Genomic DNA, 18,957 nt, shown 5'->3' on the forward strand with positions numbered 1-18,957 from the left:
ACATATTTTATTTTAGATTCGATTACCCGGGGTAAGATTTTAATGTAGAATACATTTAAGGTTTCAATATAGGGGTCCCGTTTCAAAATATCGGCTGCGGCGCCGCGTCAGATTTTGAACGTTAATAACTTTTATCATACTAAACAGAATGATTTGATTTTTAGGCCAATTTGTTGCAAATATGTTCCTCTATGCTGTATTAAAATTTGAAGTATGTATAACATGCACTAATAACAAAAAAATGTGTTTTGAAAAATCTTTCGAAAACGACTCGGGAAAGTGAAATTTTTCAGCCCATCCCGCACAGAGCCGTCAAAATGGTGGACCAACCGAGCAATAAAATAATGAAAAGTTTATATATAGGTCCACTACATGTTTGTTTTATGATTATTCGCATTGGGTTGCTTGACGAGAGCAGTTGGTGGGGGAAAGACGGCATATTCCTTTGGTTAGGCCATTAGAAGCCGGACGGAAAGGAAAGGCTCATGCACGGCACGAGAACGAGCGAGAAAGCGATAGTAGTGCATATTAGCGCGATTATATAAATATCTGTCGGTCGGTTTTTCTCATCATTCGTATTCGTTCAAGCACTAGCAAGCAGCCAGTCCACCGAAGAAAAGCAGTCGGCGATGACGACGGCGGAAAAAGTGCCCCAGCTACTGGTGACTCATCGCAACCCGATCAGGAACTGTCGCCCTGCAAGAATTTCGCCCCAACTAAAGGGCAACAGAGTAGGCTATCGTTCCAGCGTCTGGGTCGTGAGATTGTGCAGGACTGCAAAGTCGAGCTACGCTTACAAAGCTCAGTCGTAATGATGCCCCGAGAAGCCAACGATGCCTACTTGGTCGGTTTGTTCGAGAATGCAAAATAGTGCTTTCTAGCTCACCGTGTCCGCGGGGAGTGCGTCTGAATTATGCTCCCGCAATAAAACAATAAACGGTTCTTTACAGGACCAATTAATTGTGTTGTAATAAGAGTTAAACTGAAATTTACATTTTATGGTGCATAACAAATAATTTTCAGAAAGCTATATAAGAAATATGATGTGTGGAAAGAAAGAAAGAGAATTTAAATTATCCTCTCTCGCTCGTTTTCGTGCACTGCTTTTCCATTCCTTTCTGCTGCTACTACCATCATAACTAAAACGAATGTGCGTGTTCCCCCACAATCTCTTGGCCAGTGTTGCCACAATTGCATGTCGCTATTACAATTTGAATTATTTTATTGATCCTCTCTAGTATTGATAAAATATAGAACGTGCAAAGTACACTAGTCGCATGCTTTTATTCGAACTTTTTGGCAGCCTCAGTTGATTAACTGCATAAATCGATTTGTTTGTGCAGCTCCTTGCTAGTAGCAAACTAAATAGCCTTTATCAGCGCTAACAAATAAGACAAAAGAATTTAAATTTGTGAAAATCTTCTCCTTCCTTCTTTTCAAATCTGCAACATTCTTTGAAAATATTGTTGGAATGTTGTTATTGAAAAACTGAACATGCAAGTTTGCTAGCACTGGCCACTGATTGAAGGCGATGGAAAGACAGAATATTCGTTTTGGTTATGCTAGTATTGGTAGCCGAACGGAAAGGAAAGGCACAGGAATGGCACGAAAACGAGCGAGAGAGCGATAGTAGTGCTTTCTCGTGTGTTCATATATGAATATTGGTCGGTCGGTTTTTCTCATCATTCGTATTCGTTCAAGCACTAGCAAGCAGCCAGTCCACCGAAGGAAAGAAGTTGGCGATGACGACGGTCGGAAAAAGTGCCCCAGCTACTGGTGACTCATCGCAACCCGATCAGGAACTGTCGCCCTGCAAGAATTTCGCCCCAACTAAAGGGCAACAGAGAAACTAATCTGTGTTCTAATAAGAGTTAAAGTGGCTCACCGTGTCCGCGGGGAGTGCGTCTGAATTATGCTCCCGCAATAAAACAATAAACGGTTCTTTACAGGACCAATTAATTGTGTTCTAATAAGAGTTAAACTGAAATTTACATTTTATGGTGTATAACAAATAATTTTCAGAAAGCTATATAAGAAATACGATATGTGGAAAGAAAGAAAGAGAATTTAAATTATCCTCTCTCGCTCGTTTTCGTGCACTGCTTTTCCATACCTTTCTGCTGCTACTACCATCATAACTAAAACGAATGTGCGTGTTCCCCCACAATCTCTTGGCCAGTGTTGCCACAATTGGATGTCGCTATTACAATTTGAATTATTTTATTGATCCTCTCTAGTATTGATAAAATATAGAACGTGCAAAGTACACTAGTCGCATGCTTTTATTCGAACTTTTTGGCAGCCTCCGTTGATTAACTGCATAAATCGATTTGTTTGTGCAGCTCCTTGCTAGTAGCAAACTAAATAGCCTTTATCAGCGCTAACAAATAAGACAAAAGAATTTAAATTTGTGAAAATCTTCTCCTTCCTTCTTTTCAAATCTGCAACATTCTTTGAAAATATTGTTGGAATGTTGTTATTGAAAAACATGCAAGTTTGCTAGCACTGGCCACTGATTGAAGGCGATGGAAAGACAGAATATTCGTTTTGGTTATGCTAGTATTGGTAGCCGAACGGAAAGGAAAGGCACAGGAATGGCACGAAAACGAGCGAGAGAGCGATAGTAGTGCTTTCTCGTGTGTTCATATATGAATATTGGTCGGTCGGTTTTTCTCATCATTCGTATTCGTTCAAGCACTAGCAAGCAGCCAGTCCACCGGAGGAAAGCAGTTGGCGATGATTACGGTCCGCAAAAGTGCCCCAGCTACTGGTGGCCCATCGCAACCAACTACCGATCAGGAACTATCGCCATCAAGAGGGTGACGTGACGTCATATTTTCGTAGCCAACATAAGAACTTTGCTTGTAACAAAACGAACGAAATTAATTTTAAATACGAACGAGGAGCACTTTAGTTTACATCAAATCAGTTAAAGTGTTCATTGTTTTCTTTTGTTTACTGCTACTATTGTTTGTTGATGACATTTTAAGCGATTTTGACGTTGTCAAACTGACCCCCATCGATCAGTGGAAAAGAGATGTTGCCTATTGTCAAACTCTGTATGTAGAGATAGGGATGCCAGTTACCTGATCGCCATGCTAGTATTTCGCCCCAACTAAAGGGCAACGGAGCAACTAATCCGCTGGCTAACATTCCAGCGTCTGGTTCGTAAGGTTGTGTATTACTTCAAAGTCGAGCTACGCTTACAAAACTCAGCCGTAATGAAGCCAGTGATGCCTACTTGGTCGGTTTGTGGGAGTGGGCGTAAATTACAATAAAAGCAACGGTTCTTTTCAGGACCAATCAATTGTGTTCTAGCGAGAGTTAAACTGAAACTTTCATTTTAAGGTGTTTAGCAAATTTTCAACAAGCAACATAATACGTTGTGTGGAAAGAAGTAGCTTGCACATGGAAAAAAAAATTAAATTATCCTCTCGCTCGTTTCGTGCACTGCTTTTCCATTCCTTTCTACTGTTATTATCAGTATTACCAAAACGAATGTGTTGTTGCATGTGTTTAAGAGAAACGTTGAAGTCGCATGCTTCTATTCAAGCTTTTTGGCAGCCCCCGTGAACTAACTGCATATGATTTTTTTGTGCAGCTCCGTGCTAGTAGCAAACAAAATGGCTCTACTAGTGTCTGATTCGTGAGATTGTGCAGGATTTCAAAGTCGAGCTAAGTTTATATAGTTCAGCCGTAATGGTACCCGAAGAAGCCAGTCTTGTCGTTTTGTTCGAGGCTACAAAACAGTTCGCCAGGCACGTAACTATCATGCCAAAAATATCCAACGATCCAGTGCATCACCATCAACACCAACGCCGATACCAAAGGTTCTTTTCAGAACCACCATTATTACCATAGAGAATTATTTGAAAATTTCCCATTCAAACGTGATTCTGTTGAATATTATTAGATTTAAATTAACGTCTCGAATTGAAATCACGACGCTCTGGTTATGTGACAGACATTACCCACCCATCTTTTTTTATTGTGACCACGACTAACGGTTTAATATAGACACCCCATTTCAATATTTCTGAAGGAACAGAAGGTCGAGTTTGGAAAGTTTGTAACTTTCATTGTACTTAACCAAATTACACAATGTTCGCACTAATGATTCAGAAATATGATCAGGAATCTTCTGTTAGATTTGTAAGTATGTATAATTTACATGAATAAAGAAAAATTGATTTTCAGGAATCAATTATTATCTGTTCTTCCATTGGCCAGTACTACGCGACTTCCTCATGCTAACAATTAATTTCATCGTTAGCCATCTCCCTCATCAAGGCCAACAACGCCAACAAAACTGGTACCTTTTCAGGACCACCATCATTTTTGTAAAGAATTATTTGAAATATTCCTCGCCCAAATCACCTTTTGTCCGAAAATTCCAATGAGTATCAACATATTTGAAGAACGTGTTCCTTATGTATTCTACATCTCTCCGGTTATGTCGCAGACATTACCCACCCATCTTTTTAAAATCCCCGGATATTCGAATCTGATCTGTTTATTATTTGGAATAAATTTCTCTTTTTCCACAGCAAAACAAAAAAAATTATGTGTGCATACTTTGCATCTATAAGATGTTAACAACGTTCTTAAGAAATGATACTTGAATTTGGCTTGGTTCGTCAATAAACCATCGGTATAATTTGTGTTGGGTTTGTGTAAGTCATAGAAATTTAAACGCGTATGTAAATGATATGTTCCCACGCGAGTTGATTTTATTCGTTTGCTTATTATCATATGATGAGTTGTTTCTTTTTACTTTTACTGTAAATTTTGACAAATGAACAGTACATTTGATTGAATTTATTAGAATGACAAAATAGGATGATTTGTATTGAACAAAAACCAAGATCTAAAAATTGCAATACAAACTAGTTGGACCCACTACCATTTGCCCGAAAGGTAGACTGAAAATATTGGTCTTAAAGTTTTTGTTTAATTCATACACGGCACTCATGAAGTCATTTGATGGTAGCTGAAGCTGCAACTTTAGAAATTTTACCTATGCGGAAACTAAAGAGAATTTCCACAGATTTTAAATATTGATCTTTCTACCTAGAGTTAAAAACTAAAATGTTTTCTCAATCAGTAACATATTCACTTTCCAGACTGATTTCTGGAAACATAATTTCTTTTTGAAGTTATGACTAAAGCTGAATACTTTACAGGATACTTAACGACCTTGACTTATACTACTTTTCAGAAATCATATTTTTATTAATTTTATAATGACGGGACATTATTTTGAGCATTTCGAGACAAATGAAAAATACAACCGTCAAACTGGGAACTTGCAACACTTCTGTTAATGTAAATTTAGCAACGGTAATAATAATTTTAACAATTTGGAGTCAAAAGTCTTAAAATTATGCAAAACATATGAAAGGTGTTGACCGAATAAAAATATTTAAAATCAAAATTTTTTCTATCACGCATTCCTATTTGCTTTTCAATTCAATTTAGGCGCATATGTATTTCCATACCTGAATAAAATTTTCAAACTGAGCTATTTAGTACTAAGTAGCGGAAAACTGACACTTTAGTCTTTCAATGATACTTTTAGTAATACAAATGTGGAGGTTACAATCCAATCGCTATTAATCGTTAAATAGTTAGTCTCAATATTAATTTTTTTTAGTTTTTAGAAAAGAATTTTCTCTTATTTTTAAAGAATACAAATGACCGGACGATATTTAAATTTCGAAGTGCAGAAGAATCTTTTTAATTTTGATACTGAATAAAGGTCAGTTATGGTCTTCAAACGTAATACTCGGACTGAGGTTGTTTGATGTAAGAGTTGGCTAAGATGTACAATTCGACTTCAGTACCAACGCCAATTTAAATCCATTCATTCATCTATTTATAATTCCTACATGCATACCTACTTAATCCTTCCTTACTGTATAATGCATTACAGATTCTTCATAAAGTACCAAGCTCGTTCATGCATATGAACGCACAAATTGCTTTGAGCCACTTACCAAGCGACAGCAATAGCGCGGCGATAATCGCTACCGAAATATAAGCTGCCGTGTTTTACGAATTTAAAAACACTCGGTACGGTGCCTGCCGATATCAGAAACACCTCGGTTGCGGTGCCTGCCGATGTGAGATGCACCTCGGTTACGGTGCCTACCGAAGTCAGAAACACTCGGGTCGGTGCTTTGCCGAAGCAACGAGCACGGTGGTTAAATATCATGCGCTGGCACCGACACCGGTGCCTTGGTATCGGCGACCGGTGTCTGCTGTTGAGCACCGGTACGGCGTGCCAACTTCAATCCTCTTGGTGGCGTGTTTATTGGCAGAAGTGCCCACCGTGCAGCACCGTTCGGTGCTTTTGCCATGCCTGCCACATATATCTCAACACTCAACATTTCCCATACACACCTAAACACACACACACGCACACACACAAATACACAAATGCTTGACAGGTGACTGGGTCAAGTGCATTACCTCGTAGGATCTATCATAACAAATTGTCACAATTTGCCGTACAACCCTCCTCCCCCTTAAAAGCGTTACGTAATGTACGAATGGTCCCTATTTACCATTAATTTACCATAGTTCTACCATAGTTTACCATCTAAAAGAAAAAAATAAGAAGATAGTTACTTTGCGAGTTAACGAAGTCGCAAAAATAGATATTGAATACACTCAGGTTTTTTACGCGTTTTTTTGCGCGGTATTTTTGCGCGGATTTTGAAATTTACGCTGTTTTCGTTTACGCTGATTTTAAAATTTATACGGTATTCATTTACGCGGATTTTGAAATTTACGCGGTTTTCATTTACGCGGCCTGTATCCCCCGCGTAAAAAAAACCTGAGTTTATTGATTCAATTACTATCTTGGGAACCATTCCCTCCCCAAGGTTTAGAGGTTTGACGGTATTGCAAACGTCATCAAGCATCAATTGCTTTAAGATGGGTATTGCATTACGCCTCGATAGTGGTGCATCGAGGAGACCGAGAGGGCTTATGCGCCTTTTTTATGTTATATGTTGCTTCATACTCTGCACCTGCGCATACCAACGCTAAACTACTGGTCTATGCGCGGTGTCGTGGCCGACTGATCGACGTAGATTGACTTTTGCTGTGTGCCGTGTTTGCAAATATTGTTCTATTGGTGGTATTCGTAAACGGGGCTCACGGAGGGAGTCATTGTGTATCCATTTATCGGTCGACTTCGTCATCGTGCATATACCAATTAAATTAATTTAATAAAGTAGAATAAGTAGAAAACTATTAGCTGTAACTTTGTGATAATCGTAGTTTGTCGTACTAGTGTACAACTGTTATGTGCTAGTCGTATGTTTATCTACGTATGTATTCGTCTGAGTATTTGTGACAGTTGGGTCAGGGAATGGATGCAGAACGGACGTATGTGATAGACTAGTGGCTAATACTTCTGGTGATCAATCTGAGCATTTGGTTCTATTCATTCGGAAAAATAGGGTTGGATAAATTAGGGTAAAATAAATTTACCCACGCGCACGAGTCATCCATTCCCGGCCAGCATAGCATGATGAAAGTCTAACAGCATGCAATTGTCGTTAATGATAAATATACAACATTAGCTGCATTTAGACGAGTTTGACTGCATGTTACATATGTTTTTCTATTCTACTTCATTAGTCTGTTTCTTTTGTACATCTATTAGTCTGATTTTCCATTATTTATGTGTACCAAAATAGTATTGTTCAATTTATACACTTCTAGTCAAGCTCTTTGCATCTTTTTTTTTCTTTATTCGGCATGTTATGATTCCTTTTATTAGTATATCTATACTATACGCTATCTATTCTCATATAGGTACAAAAGCTCGTGGCCTTCGCGATAACACAAACCTGGCCACAAACGCGACCATGCAATTGCAATAATCCACATATACTTACGCTCGCGATTTCGCCTACATGAAAACACCCCGGTAGTTAAGTAAACGTGGTAAACTTCTAAACGCGGTCTCAAACATTAACCCACCACTCGCGCGATCATGAAACGGTCACGTCCGAAAGTTTTACCAGTCTGGACTAATGCCTTCAGTTGAACCAAACAAAAAAGTGAAGCTCATATTCACTAAACAACACGTTCCATGGTTACATGACCTGGAACTCAAATGATATGGGGAAACGGACTACCATCTATACCATACACTAAAAATTAAGCTTCAGATTCACGGTCCGTGCGCGATCAAACAAAAATACACACTAGGTCATTATAAAATCGAAGTTATACACGCGAAGTCACATACACGTGATAAACACGTTAATATACAAATGCTTGAGCCTTCGCGATCATCCTCGGCATCTACACCCGCGATCTAGTAAACCTGATGGCATCCCAGTGATAAAGTGAATGTCTCAGCTCCTATAAATTTTCAAACGCGGTCTCAAGAGTGAACCTAAAAACTCCCGCACTCGCACGATCATGAATCGGTCACTTCCGGATGTTGCTATCCTTGATATCAGCAGACTAGGTCCATGCCATCAATTGGATCAATTAAAAAAAGAATGCTCTCATCCACTGGACACCACGTTACATAGCGACATGACCGAGGAATCTAGTGATATGGGGTAACTTACTCCCTGTCAGAATGTGAATTGTACACCAAAAACTAACTATCAGAATGAAGGTCCGCGTGACCATCGAAGAACGCACGCGTATATAGTAAATTCCACACGGTTACAAAATCCAGTCTTGTACATGCGAAGTCACATGAACGCGAGCTCACGTGACAAACACGTTAACGTACGAACGCTTAAGCCCTTCGCGATTAACAACGCACACCTACGGTCGCGATCGCGCATACTTAATAACACCCCGGTAATAAGGAGAAAATTTTAGCACTCACGAAGTTTCAAACGCTGTCCATTTTCGCGCGCTCATGAATCGGTCACGTCCGGAAACCATTACTCTCCATTAGTCCTAATAACTTAGCTCCATACATTCAGTAGGACCAATAAAAAAAACACATATCCACCAGACAATACGTTCCATGGCGACATCACCGGGCACTCTAGTGATATGGAAGATCTCACACTCTTTTAGCATCTTAGCAGTGCACCAAAAAATAAAGTATTAGACTCACGGTCCGCGCGCGATTATCCAAGAACATACGCGAATATGCGAAAGGCAAACGGTTATAAAATAGAATTTATACACGCGAAGTTACATACACGTTAGCACAAGCGACATACAAACGCACACGCGATCGAACACGTTAACTACAAATGCTCGAGCTCTTCGCGATGATACACGCGATCGCGAGTCCTTACGCCCGCACATACCTGAACCGTACAATGAATATCACATTCAGAATCACGGCCCGCTGCAGTTGGCCTAAAGCAGTGTTTTAGTGGGCGACATTGCCTGTCTCGTCTGCAAATTGTAGTATGTGATTCTGACGGGGAGCCCTTCCGAGCACCTAGCTCTACAGCTCCAGTAGGACAACTCTCGAAAAAAAATTACTATCTTGGGAACCATTCATGAATTACGTTACGCAAAAAATTCCCAAAATTGCCTTCCCCATCTCACTAATTGTCGCAAATTTCTTTGTTTTCCTACCCTAGCACGTAATAAAACCATTTTCTTCAGTTAAAACGTGTTAGGGGAACTGGGGGTAAGACGGACATGTTGCAGAAATGATGATCCCAACACAAAATATTAAAATTTACTGTTTCTAATGGATATTTTGAATAGATTGTGGTTCTTCTTAAGGTTGCACAGAGAATGCGTAAAATTCGCAAACGAAAAAAGCAGTTTTTTTCCACACCGTATGTCAGATCTTCATAAAAATCAATCAGCGTATGTAGAATGTTGTTACTGTACTGCTGATTGATTTTTGTAAAGATCTGACATACGGTGTGGAAAAAAACTGCTTTTTTCGTTTGCGAATTTTACGCATTCTCTGTGCAACCTTAATATATATGTTCAATTCGAGGTGAAAAATAACGTTTTGGGGTTCGATTTAGTGTTAAAGCAAATGATGTATTTTCTGGTATAGTTTTTGACGTCATAAAGAGAGCTATATAATCAGTTCCAATGATCAGTCACAATCACTGATACAAAATGAGAAAATTATATACTAAACGCATAATTGGCATCATCAGTTCCTCGATTACACACAGCCGGAGTATGGGACCTGCACAAAGTCTACATTTTCTACGTTCTAGGAATGCCGTATTTAGCCTCGATCGCATTAACGTACATCCTGCAATCTACTGCATGTGAGACTTCAGCTAACTGGATGGTTCTCCACGTTTGACTGCTAGAATTTCGTTTCTACATGCAATACATTCATATAAGGATGAACCACCAGAATTAATCAAGACCGTCCGTCTTGCCCCACCAGTACACATATTTTTTAAACGTTTGTTCGCACATAAATAAACTTCCCGAGCAGAGTCTGATAGCAAATTGAGAAATTCAGAAAAATTATAGTAAGTAATATGAGTCATGTTTTGGTTAGAAAATTTTAGTTCCACATTTTACGTACTAACTTTTCATCGGAAAGAGATAGAGATTAGGTGTCTTCCACAAAGTTGTAGAACAAGCATTTCTAAATAATTCTTCCGAACATCTCGATATCCTATCTCACTTCTATAAAAAGTTAGTATTAGCGCCCTCTATGCGGTCACAGGTGGAACTAAAATTTTCTAACCAAAACATAGCTCGTATTATGTACACTAAGGTTTTTTTTTACACGGTTTTTTTTTGCACGGTTTTTTTTACACGGCTTTTTTTACACGGTTTTCGCAATTAGCACGGTTTTTTTTTGCACGGTTTTCGCAATTCACACGGTTTTTCGCAAAAATATTCTAAGTCCTTTTAAAGGCAAAAGACTTAGACGATTTCTCAACAATTTTTTTTGCACGGGTTTCGCAAAAATGTTCTAAGTCCTTTTGGAGGCAAAAAACTTAGACGATTTTTGATCAATTTTTTTTTGCGCGGATTTCGCAATTAACACGGTTTTAGAAAAAATCCTTATGAAGGCAAAAGACTTAGACGGTTTTTGACCAAGTTTTTTTTGCACGGATTTTGAAATTTACACGGTTTCTGCTTTTCCATTTTGAATGCAAAGAATTTCGAAAATTTTTGGAAAAGTGGAAGTGATTGCTTTTGGAACAGCATTAACGAGTAGATGCCAAATGTTCATGTCTGAGGCCATTTAGAAAACCAAGATGGCGACTTCCGGTTCAGTGGAATTCTCTGAAACCTCATCAATATGGCTATTTTTGGAACGGGATAGATGAGTGGACGTCAGATATCGATGTTTAAGGCCATTTTGAAAACCAAGATGGCGACTTCCGGTTCAGTGGAATTCTCTATAACCCAATCAGCATGCATATTTTCAGAGCGGGCCTAATAGAGCGCATGATAGAGATCAGTGTCAGAGGCCATTTGGAAAACCAAGATGGCGAATTCAGGTTCATTGGAATTCTCTAAAATCGAATCAATATGGGTATTTTTGGAATGGAATTGACGAATAGACGCTAGATATCGATGTCTGGTGCCATATTGAAATTCAAGATGGCGACTTCTGGTTCTGTGGAATTCTCCAAAGCCCAATCAATATGAGTATTTTTGGAACGGGATTGACGAGTAGGTGCCAAATATCAATGTCTGAGACCATTTCGAAAATCAAGATGGCTACTTCGGTTTAGTAAAATTTTCAATTACCACAACAATGTGAGAATTTTTGTAATAGCGTTAATGAATAGATACCGGATGTCAATTCCGGAAGTCATGTTTTCATCTAAGATGGTGACTTCTATTTTAGTGCCAAGACGATGTTTTAAATATAAAGACACGCGGCGAGAAAAACAGTAAATTTGGCTGCACGGTTTTACAAATTATTTGTCTGCAAGTTTTGGCAACCAGGAATATTGTGTAAACAGCGAGTGACTTGTAGTTTTAATGAATGCTTGGCGAATTCCTTTTTTGAAATATTTCCCACAATACTCAATCATGTAACTTGGAAACGCATTGATTTACGTTACTGAGCCTGTCTACATGTTTTTCGTTGCACTAGAAAAAATGTATCGAGGATGCAGGATGCAGACGTGCATTTCTTTTCATTTCAATCTCGATACTCCCCACGCATTACTTCCTAAATCCGCCATATTTGTTTACATTGCTAGTTTGGAACCGTTGTTTTGGGTTCGATTGGAACTTTTGGCTTCAGTCTTCGCGCATCTCTATAAGCATCATCTCTGCTTTAGTGTACATCTCATTCATCTTAAGGGGGCGTCTGATGTAGTGGGCAAAAAAATCGACTTCTTTTTTATCCGCTTAATTGTTAGTATTGAGCCTCTAGAATAGTCTCCCGCAATCTCGGTGACCACGCTGAACTTCTTTTGTTTTAAACAGCCATGCATTGCTCGCGCGTATTTGCTGTGACACACGCAGATTTCAATCTATCGGCAACAATTTTCTTAAGACTGACAGCGATAAAAATACAGTGTGAACACTTTAAACTACTTCCACCCAAATTTTTAAGAGAAAATACCAAATGGATTGTTTTCCACGTCATTTTTTCCGTGATGCAATTTGATATGGAGTATCCTTTAATAGCGTTTTTTCGAAACCGCGTTTTTCAAATTGGTGAACACTATAACTCAAAAACTAATCAAAGAATTGACTTGATTTTTTTTTATGAAAATGCACAATATGTGTAGCCTGTCGGTGAACCACAGAAAACAGAATGAAAAAATTGTTCTCTCTATTATTTTGAAGAAAAGTGCACGAATTTTACAGAAAAATATGAGATTTTTCGGTTTACATGAAGCCATTTTCCTAAACTCGAACTTTTCTTTGGGTTCATCGAGTAACTACAAGTCTAAGCTTTACAAATTTTACTTAATTTCCTGTGTCAAACAATTTTATCAAGAGTCATCGTGTTAGCCGCGGCGCTCCTCGACGTGGAAATGGTTGGACGTCTACTCTTGGAACGCTCGTATGTGTGGCTCTGCGTGGCTGCCGACCCTATTCTGCCCGGCGTGTGACGTGAGACGACTAATCTCACCTCACTCTACGTGACTTCACCCAATTCTGAAGAGTCACTTCGGGTGACGTGAGACTCCCATTTAACCGCAATGAGGAATCTCACCTCACCCGAGTCGACTCTCAGAATCGGGTGAGAAAAGTCACGTAAAGTGAGGTGAGTTTCGTCGTCTCACGTCACACGCCGCGCAGAATAAGGTCGTGTAAATATTTTTTTCGTACAGAATAAACGTACAAATTTAAAGCTTAACATTACATAAAAGATGCATTGTTTCCTTGCCTTCAAAATCGTAAAACAAAATAACTTTCGGTTTGAGCACTTTACACCAGACGCCCCCCTTAATAATACAGCGAAGACCTGATTTTATTATTTCCCCCTGATTATGTCAGTTTTTTGATTCGACTTTGAGTCTCGCATGAAGATTCGCTCGATGAGCTCTAGCAGACGAACCAACTCAAATTCGAGTAAATCCATTTATGAGCACATTTTTCTTATCTTATAAATGCAAAATATACAAAAATAAATGTATCTTTTTGTTTTACGTTGGATGTTTATACTAAATAATCAGAACCATCTTGGGTGTTACAATGACGTCAGACCTCTGGCAACTGCATATTTGTCAATCCAGTTCCAAAACACTCCATGTTGTGAGTTATACAGAATATCGCTAAGCCGATAGTCTCAATGTTGTATTTCAAAATGGCCTCAGATATTGATCTCTATCCTGCGCTCATTAGGCCCGCTCGCAAAATATGCATACTGATTGGGTTATTGAAAATTCTGTTAGACCGGAAGTCGTCATCTTGGTATTCCAAATGGCCTCAGGCATCGATATTTGGTGCCTACTCGTTAACACTGTACCGAAAACAACCATATTGTTAAAGTGCGGGACAAAGGGAAACCTCAAGATCCGACGTTTCCACTTTTCCAAAAACCTAAGGAATTAGAAAAAGCAAAAACCGTGCTACTTGCATAATCCGTGCAAAAAAAAACCTGTTCAAAAATGCCTTCAAAAGGACTTAGAACATTTTTGATAAAACTCCGAAATCATCCCTTTTCCTAAAATCGTCTAAGTCTTTTGCATTGAATGTAACGCGGTTTTTTTTGCACGATTTTCGGAATTAACGCGGTTTTTTTGCACGGTTTTTTTACACGGTACGTATCCCCCGTGTAAAAAAAAACCTTAGTGTACTACACTTCTTCTGAACATACTATCAGCTAAATCTAACCATTATCTCACAAAAATGTATAGTTGGTGGGAATCGAGTTCTGATACACAACCATGCATTGCTAGGCCCCATGCAAAACTGACTCAGACATCACTTCGTTAAAAGTTTAATAACTTCTTTTAACAAAGCCGGATTCACTAGTAGTCTTCGACAAAGTTGTAGGCAATTATATTATCTTTCTTATTTTCACTTACAGTGAAAGTACGATGCATATCGTGCCACTTAGCGACGAAAATGCGAGTTAGTGGGTTTTCTCCATGTAAATTGCCGAAAAATCCCATTCAAACTTCAGGCACGTTGGTCCAGTAGCTAGACCTGTCCGATTTGCTTCAAATTTGGAGCAAGTACTCCTAGTGGGACTAGGAACCGACTCAGGAGTGGGCCGATAGTTTTCAAAAAATCATCATTTTTCTGGGCACTCTATTGTACACGTTTAGCAGTATTCAAGCATCCATAATGATAGGGTACATATACAATACAATTAAGGTTTTATTGTTATATCCCTAAAATAATCCTTTAAGTCTTATTCCACCTGTCCGTCTTACCCACAGTTCCCCTACGTAACGTTCAAGGTTTCAAGCTCCCCCATATGTCACAACATGTCATATTTTGTCATACCTCCTCTCCCACCTAAGTCAAGGAACTGGTGAAGTGTAAAACTGCTAAGGATGAGTCGTCGGAAGCGGACTCCTTCTTTCAATCATGAGCAATTCTTTGAGTTCGTACGTCAAATAACCGTTGCGCGGATACTTGTGATCTTTTTGTCAACCCGTCTGTTTGAGTAAGCCGGGCAGACAAAAAGATCATAAGTTTTGTCTATAGCTATAGACAAGCTCCTTCCGAAGAGTATATTGAGAACCTGTTAAAACAATAAGATTCCCACCGACATTTACTCCATAATAATATTTGCCAATCTTTTCGTTCACTAACCTAGTGTATACTTATATCATCTTCATTTCTTATTTATTTCAGTTACGCACTTACCGATATATGATGGTCTCCGCAAACGATATAAAAGAAAACGTGTTGTGGAGCATGAGATATAGCTTCGATAATTTCCAAAATTTTTACATGAACAATTTTTTACAAGTACATGAAAACACGTTTTATCGATTAATCTCCAGTTTTTGTTTTTGAGTAAAGTTATGATGATATATATATATAAATAATCAATAAAAACTAATGCTCTCGAGATCAAACGACCTGTAAAAAAATTACTGGTTAATTAAACAACTGATTATACTGATGGGATGCATGTAATTTTGGAGAAATTTCCCTGTCTACGCCTACCATCGTTTCGAAAATCATAGATGGCTAATATATAATCCATCTTGCACGTTTACTAATGTAGCTTAAATGTTAAGATTGAACTATTTGTTTTCCTAAAACTATTAAATGTATAAGTATATTGCCAATTGTTAGCTGTCGACCCCTGTCATCTTGGGAGTGGGGCTGGTTCAGAAAAGGAGCGCAGGGTTGACACAGCTAATTGTTAGATGCAGTGTGGTGAAAACTAATGTTCCACCATTATGGAGAACATTGTGTAAATCCACATTCGCGCATTAAGGGCACAAAACCTATAACTAAATTAGTTATGGAATTTGCGTTTCGACTTCGTCTCGTCAGAATCAGACACTAACTTATTGACAGAATTGACGCTAGCTCAAGCGTGATGTCCCACAAGAAAAGCTTAGTCCTGTCGCTAAATTAGTGTTGGACTCTGATGAGACGAAGTCGAAATGCAAAATCCATAACTAATTTTATTGTTAGTTGTATTTCTATCGTTTCGCTCGATAAATCAGTATTTTAAATGGCATATGATTAAAGCAGATAGGGTTTATTTGTTGGTAAAAATCAAAATTTATTCACGGTCATTTAATTAGTTTATTCTACAAACTATTTCGTAGTAGAAAGCTAACACCCCGACCACTTTATATAAGCTTGTGCCAGCTGCTATCAAAGTTGAGCTCGTCAATGGGTTGAACTTGTATGTTTCTCCCACCTGTTATTGTTCGCGTGCACGTTTATTTGCTATACAGGAATACTCACGTCCGTATTATTGGCACACGGCGACGGCGCTTCCCTTGCTACATGATGTGTGGTGCACCGAAAGGCATCGCAATTAGACAACTTGTGGCACTATTTTTAGCCTTGCAGCTTGTCGACGTATCAATGCAGCTGGTCATATTTCTTTTCGTTATTTTTTACTAGCGGTCATTAACCTCGAAGAATTATATTTCCGGCTCTCTTACAGCTAATTGGATCTCCCAATGTGTGCTATGCCAGTGAAAAGTCCACTGTGGATCCGACCAAGCGGCAGATGACCCTCAAGACGATCAACCTCACCTTTGTCAGTTTTCTGTCGGTGTACGAAACACTCAGCTACGTACCGCATCCAACAGATCCGGGTAAGACGCTGCTCCGACAGGAAGCCACCGTGCAGGTCGAGGGTGTCCCACTGAACCGGTACATGGAAGATGTACTGACGAAAAACATCAGTACCAATGCCGGTAAAGGTCGTCAGGGTCTCGAGTGGGTGATAGGAAAACTAAACTCGGAGGTAAGTGTCTGCTGTAGATTCAAAGTACAAAGCTAATCGCTATTGTTTCCTGTAGGTAAAAGAGCTTGCCTCATCGGCAGCTAACAGCACAAACGAGATCCTCACCCAGACAAAGAAATCGCTGGACGACATTACCGACCAGGCGCGAAAGAGTATGGATGAACTCAGTGCAACGGCGCAGAAAATTCATATATAGTAACAAACGTTGCGCGGCTTCGTCCAACACTGCTACCGCTGATAATGCAACCGCTTCTTCGCCCCTGCCCAAATTTCCATCAGCAACGGCCGAGGCTACGAAATCGACCGGTTCTGCAAAAGGCAATCCCGATAGCGGAGAAGCCACATCCTCCAGTACGGCTGCTTTTCGATCGGAAGATACTACCGATAGTATCAACAATACCAACAACAGTACACGATCCAGGACTAAACAATTCTATTCTGCAACATCTGCCGACAACAATACAAGAAAAGCAACATCCACATCATCTTCATCTTCATCATCATCATCATCATCTAGAGCCAGTACAATCCCGCCAACAACCGCTTCATCGTCGTGATTGTGGGCGAAATTGACTGATCAGTGCGACAGAGATGCAGTATAGCAGCATTTCCTTTCACGATCGTTCAATTTTGTTTGTTCATTTTCGTGACTGTCTCATTATCTCTCTCCTCCCCTATGCGTCTTTGTTCCAGCGGTTTCACCAAAAATCAAGCAAGCGAAACTGTGTTCTTATTTATTTCACTACAACTACTATTAGTAAATTCTATTGTACAAACGTTTAAAACTTGTATTGCGTGTAACAATAACAGAGCAGGAGTATCTCTCTTTCTAACCCACCCTCTCCCCGAATTAGGATCGAGTTGCGCTCAGTGTGTCTTGTATTTACTATATACATATAATAGTGTAATCGTGACACGTTGACCCAATGCACAACTCATGTGATTAAGACAAACTAAAGCCTAATTATAGATTTTCTAAATTGTGAAGGAGACATTGTTCAGTTGACCAGTAGGAATTCTAATAAAATCTGTGTAAGTTCAACGCCGACAAGAGATGATAACCAAATTAGCGTTAGTGTTTATTTAATCATGATGATAACGATAACCCGTCGCGCTAAGGTGTAAATAACGTGCTTGTGCAGGGCATCGATCGAACTAAGTTGACGTAACTATTTAGTATATTAAACGAGAAGCTGTTAGTATAAGTAGAGCAAAGTTTTTCCAATTAATTCATTCTTTTAATCAGTCGAAAGCTTAGTCCTCCTACGATTTTATCCGTTTCCATCCTGGTTATCGTGCGGGGGGAGAGTTGAAAACCGCACAAGAATGGCATACCCTTCTATTAGAACATATTAGTATTACACATTCCCGTGGAAAAAAATGCAGGAACACGACTTTTTCGGTACATTGATAATTGGTTTCATTTCGGTTCGGTGCGAATGTTTTGTATGCAATTTAATCGGATGTTTTGATATTAAAACGACGAATGAATGCGTAAAATGACTTCGAAACAGCAGGAATTTGCAAGAACAAAAAACCGACATCACATTTAATGGCTTGTTAATAGATACACATAAAATCGATATAAACATATTTTCAGTCGATAAACATTTGAATTGTTGTGATGTTTCAGAAGAAGAGAGTTTAACTAAAATGCAAGCGTGATAGCTAAGATATCAAACTTAAGATAGAATTGTATTTTTATCCGAAAGCCTTATCATCTCACGTGATTGTGAGAATAGGACACAAGATTCCTGCAATGTTTCTTGTAATTTTTAAGTGAAATTTTTCGGTTGACGAGGATCTCTGATAGAGTGCGGTAGATTATAGTGCTGCAATAGGTCGTCGAACATCGGTCAGTTCACTAACATATGTTCCACCGTGGTTCGGGTTCCGCATGTAACACATCTTGGTGTACGGTGTGGACATTGCACAGTGGTCCGAATTCACAATTTAGGAAGACAAAAATGTTTGTGGCTAAACCTTATGTTTTAGAGCTATGATGTCTTCAGGACAAATAATCAGTATTGATTAGGCCATCTCCAGATGTAGATGATATTAGGGTGGCTCTTATTGTTAGGGTGCTTCAAAAATTATTTTCTGATTGTGAGGATATAGAATATTGCAGTCTTCAGCAACATTGTAGAGGA

At 39.0% G+C, this 18,957-nt stretch overlaps 1 protein-coding gene across 1 annotated transcript in view; it reads left to right on the plus strand.

Annotated features, from left to right (window-relative positions):
- LOC131678919 (protein slowmo) overlaps positions 1–18,488 on the plus strand; it is a 28,363-nt gene extending 9,875 nt beyond the window's left edge. The window contains exons 4-5 of the mRNA XM_058959362.1: positions 16,502–16,807; positions 16,863–18,488. Of these exons, the coding sequence (XP_058815345.1) occupies positions 16,502–16,807; positions 16,863–17,003 (447 nt within the window). The 3' untranslated portion in view covers positions 17,004–18,488. The remainder of the gene's footprint in view (positions 1–16,501; positions 16,808–16,862) is intronic.
- The last annotated feature ends 469 nt before the right edge of the window (positions 18,489–18,957 follow it).

This window comes from Topomyia yanbarensis, chromosome 2 (assembly GCF_030247195.1).
Source record: "Topomyia yanbarensis strain Yona2022 chromosome 2, ASM3024719v1, whole genome shotgun sequence".
Lineage (NCBI taxonomy): Eukaryota > Metazoa > Arthropoda > Insecta > Diptera > Culicidae > Topomyia > Topomyia yanbarensis.